The following is a 4,623-nucleotide window of genomic DNA, read 5'->3' as shown; positions in this document are numbered from 1 at the left end:
ACACACACACACACACACACACACACACACACACACACACACGGACACTACTAAGATGGGTAAGAGTGACTTCTGGTGGTTACAGTAGGATATCATTGAAGCAAAAACTGGGGCTGGGCAAGCATTGGTGGTTAGTAAAGATGTGTTAAAGAGGAACCAAAGGGCAAATGCACCATAACACCATAACAAATTCATTATTAACAAGTAATAACTGCACAGTAAAGCCTGTTTTGATGCTGAAAGGTTTACTGTGATATTGAATTGAAATTATTAGAAGTAAACACTCTCCATGATTGAGCCACCTCTTCCTTTATCCATCGTTCAAATTATATTATATTGTGGTTACAGTTTGAGGCTATATTTGTTTTCAGGACTAAAAAAAAAAGAATTGTTTTTTTGTTCAGAAATAATTTCATCCACTGTAACATTTCTGTAATAACACAGTCACAGATGTGCTTGTAGTGAGGGACACATTCTGTCTATTTTTGAGTAATTGAAAAAGCATGACATGATGTGGACATATAAGAGTGTAGTGAAAGTTCCTCGTATTAAAACTGTAAAGTGTTGCTGCAGTGGACATGGACTGATCCCATGGGTGCTGTGACATCCTGAGGAAGTTTCCCACTGTTTTCCCATGGCAACTATTCCTAATCTCTCCATCTCTGTCTCTGCAGATTTGGTCGCATTGGCCGCCTGGTCCTGAGGGCTTGCCTTCAGAAGGGCATCAAGGTTGTGGCTATCAATGACCCGTTCATTGACCTGCAGTACATGGTGAGTAAATCTACTGCCTGCTAAGTAGGGCTGTGCAAGATGACAAAAATCTCATATCCCGATATAAGACGTTTATCGTCCTGACAACGATATAAATCACAAGAATGCAATATTTTCTGTAAATTCTGTGACTCTCGGGCAACTCGACTTGTGTGAAGTTTTTCCAGCTGGGCGTCCTTTACCTGGATGCGAGTGTTTTAACCGATGCATGAAACTATACATTTTTAGACAGAAGTTGTAACGGCCGCCGTTTTCTTTCAAAGTTTAGTCTAAGGTTTATTTTTTAGCACCTGACGGCTCTTTTTTTTGCTTCTCATCCGTAAACTCTGCATACTCTTTCACGTGATTCAGTTTATTTTGAAAAGTCTCAACAGGATCTTGAGCTTTATTGTGAAAGGTTTAGTAGAAAACAAACAAGCGGACAGCGGAGCCACGCCATGGTTTTACCATCATTGTTGCTAACGACAACATGTAAAAACAGGCGCTTGTCCGTGTGGTTATATTAAATATAAGAGAAAGAGAGAACTTTAAGAAATGAATATAGCCACTACAGTGACCATCAAAACGATGAAAAAATATTGCTGTAAACATTTTATTTTACGACACCACGAAACAAACGATAGCGTAAAATGAAACGATAGACGTTTTTATATCGTCATCCGATATATATCGTTATATCGAACAGCCCTACTGCTAAGTGATCTAAATTATTCAGGCTGTGTAGTATAAATCCATGACATGTTGTTTGGGTGCTAATAGAAAACTTGATTTCTGAAAACTGCCCAGAAAATTCCAGGAGGGTATAGAACGTGTTTGCTTCCTTGTGAAGCACTCCCCATATTAACGTCATCACTGTCATCCCTCCTGCTTCTAGGTTTACATGTTCAAGTACGACTCCACTCATGGCCGTTACCGTGGTGAAGTGTCTGCAGATAATGGCAAACTTGTCGTCGATGGCCAAGCCATCTCTGTCTTCCAGTGGTAAGTAACGACAGCATTAACTGGCCCGTGGCTGTGTTCTGCTACAGAGAGCAGATGTTCCAGTTCAGTTTTTTTTTTTTTTTTTATATAAAGCTGCTTCATTTTTCAAAGTAAACATCCAGTGACATTAGAGGAAGAACATCAGCAATCTTCTCTGACCAGGCATGTGATGAGAGTGGGGAAGAGTGTAGACGGGAGCGGTACAAAGCACTGACTATGGCTCCAAGAAAAGTTGCTGCTCTGCAATTGTGGCATATAAAGAAACAGGGAGTGAGAAAAGGGAAGAAGAAGTGGTCAGTTCATTATGGGAAGTCCCCCCCTGCAGCTTGAGGATATAATGACTGCAACAACTGAGGGATGATTGAGGGTCACCTGACCCAGCCCTAGTTATGAGCTTTTGAAAAAGGAAAGTTTTAAGTCTGATCTTATAGAGAGAGGGTGTCTCTGTCCCAAATCCAAGCTTGGAGCTGGTTCCATAGGAGAGGGCCTTTAGAGCTGAAGGCGCTGCCTCCCATTTTACTTTTAGAAACTCCAGGAACCACAAGTGAGTCTCAGAGCGATAAGCCTTGTTGGGATAATATGAGGTTTTTAGGATGTGATGGGCCGCATATTTAGCATTTTGCATGTGAAAAGGAAGACTTTTAAAATCAATTAGCCAGCTGTATGTAGTAATACTCCTGTTTCGAGGTTGTTGTTTTTTTTTTTTTTTTAGGATAAAATACAGTAACGTGAATCAGGTAAAAGCAAAAGAAGCTGTTGTACAGAGACCTGCCAAATTTAAGGTGATTCTGGACTGATGCAGTTTCTTCTATAACTCTAGTATGAAGCCAGCTGAAATCCCCTGGGGCAGCTCTGGAGCCAAATATGTTGTTGAGTCCACTGGAGTTTTCCTCAGTGTTGAGAAGGCCTCTGTAAGTACAAAAACACAGACAAACGCAATGACATTCCAGGAAATGTTTCGAACCTGCGCTCTCTCTCCCAATCACAGTCTCACATCCAGGGTGGTGCAAAGCGTGTGGTTGTGTCAGCCCCCTCACCCGATGCTCCAATGTTTGTCATGGGAGTTAATGAGGACAAATACGACCCCTCCTCCATGACTATTGTCAGGTAACATAATTTAATTGTTAACCTAAATTTAGCTTTAGAACCTCAAAAGAAACCCTAAATATCATATCTACTAGTATATTGTAAAATAACTAATCGTGTCTGTTGCTCTGTTCATAGTAATGCCTCCTGCACCACCAACTGCCTGGCCCCCCTGGCCAAAGTCATCCACGATAGCTTTGGCATCGAGGAGGCCCTCATGGTTAGTAAGAGTAATTCTACACAGTATCTGAGTATGATAAGCAAATGTAATATTTATGATCTTCTTTTTTAAGCCTTAAAGGTTAATAATGTGTCATGTGATATCTGTAGACAACAGTCCACGCATACACAGCCACACAGAAGACAGTGGATGGTCCCAGTGCCAAGGCCTGGCGTGACGGCCGTGGTGCCCACGCAAACATCATTCCAGCTTCCACTGGTGCTGCCAAGGCAGTGGGCAAAGTCATTCCTGAACTCAATGGGTAAAGACACACATACAAAAGTTTCAGCTGCCTAAGCTGGTGTACACTTTAGCCAGTTGTTGAAGAAATGAAGACTGATTAATAAAAAGTGCAGAAATCACTTTTTTGTCCTCTGCCTCCTTCTTTCTGTAGTAAGCTGACAGGCATGGCATTCAGGGTGCCAGTGGCCGATGTGTCAGTGGTGGATCTGACATGCCGTCTCTCCAAGCCTGCTTCATACGCTGAGATTAAGGAAGCCGTCAAGAAGGCCGCCGAGGGACCCTTGAAAGGAGTGCTGGGTTACACCGAGGACCAGGTATTCTATATAAACAGCTGATTTAATATTGTTATCATCGATCTGTGATTTGCTTTACTTTACACTCACGTGGTGTGCTTTGTGTTTGCCAGGTGGTGTCCTCTGATTTCATCGGTGATACCCATTCCTCCATCTTTGATGCTGGTGCTGGCATCTCCCTCAATGACAACTTTGTCAAGCTCATTTCCTGGTGAGTTTTCAGCATGTCCCGTCCAGCTCCTCATAGAAAACAGGAAGTCTGAAGAAAAGATGCTAACTAATTCATTTTCCTTTCCTCCAACCAGGTATGATAATGAGTACGGCTACAGCAACCGCGTTGCCGACCTGCTGCTGTACATGCACTCCAAGGAGTAGGCACTTCCTGTCCACCAAGGAAATCAGCAAAGGGACCACCCCTAATTCATCCTTTACTTCCACCCTTCTCTTTTACACACAAGCCCAACCCATAGTCATAGCATCACAACCATTAGCTCTACTACAGTATATGTAGGCAGCAGCAGTGTGTTTGAGTGTTTATGAGTTATTCTGGTTTTGTTTTATTCTTCTTATAATTCCAAGGCGACTGTTTGGTGAAATTTTTGTGTCCGTGTGCCCCTCTCCACCTCCCACTGCCACCTTAGATGTGTCATTATGACTCAGTACTATGGTAACTACTGTATCCATCGCCCTGTTGGTGTGTTTAAAGGCTTTATCACCAGTAAAAGGAGGAAGCTGCGAGGCAGAACTATTCCAACTCTGCTGAAGAATAAATAAAAGTTGAAAAACCTCACGTTGTCCTGTTTTATGCTTCCAATCAACCAAAACACAACTTGTTTGACTGAAATATGTAATAACAACCATTAACACTGTGATATACAGAATTACTAGAATTACTGTAACAATGATAACAAGAAGATCCATGACATAGCCACTACTCCTGGTCATGACAGCATTTTAAATTAGCTGTTACTGTGATCTTTGGGTATGGACATGCAGAGGAGGGATGGTGGATGCACTTGACAAAAGATC

At 42.1% G+C, this 4,623-nt stretch overlaps 1 protein-coding gene across 1 annotated transcript in view; it reads left to right on the top strand.

Moving 5' to 3' along the window:
• Positions 1-4,378, top strand: part of gapdhs (glyceraldehyde-3-phosphate dehydrogenase, spermatogenic) — an 11,484-nt gene extending 7,106 nt beyond the window's left edge. The window contains 9 exon segments of the mRNA NM_001286294.1: positions 675-771; positions 1,646-1,752; positions 2,573-2,663; positions 2,741-2,859; positions 2,977-3,058; positions 3,169-3,320; positions 3,453-3,615; positions 3,708-3,805; positions 3,900-4,378. Coding sequence (NP_001273223.1) covers positions 675-771; positions 1,646-1,752; positions 2,573-2,663; positions 2,741-2,859; positions 2,977-3,058; positions 3,169-3,320; positions 3,453-3,615; positions 3,708-3,805; positions 3,900-3,969 — 979 coding nt within the window. The 3' untranslated portion in view covers positions 3,970-4,378.
• The last annotated feature ends 245 nt before the right edge of the window (positions 4,379-4,623 follow it).

Source organism: Haplochromis burtoni, unplaced genomic scaffold, assembly GCF_018398535.1.
Source record: "Haplochromis burtoni strain Fernald_Lab_line unplaced genomic scaffold, NCSU_Asbu1 Contig_373, whole genome shotgun sequence".
In the NCBI taxonomy this organism is placed as follows: Eukaryota; Metazoa; Chordata; class Actinopteri; order Cichliformes; family Cichlidae; genus Haplochromis; species Haplochromis burtoni.
The sequence above is the reverse complement of the archived record's forward strand: the minus strand, read 5'-3'. Positions and strand labels throughout refer to the sequence as shown.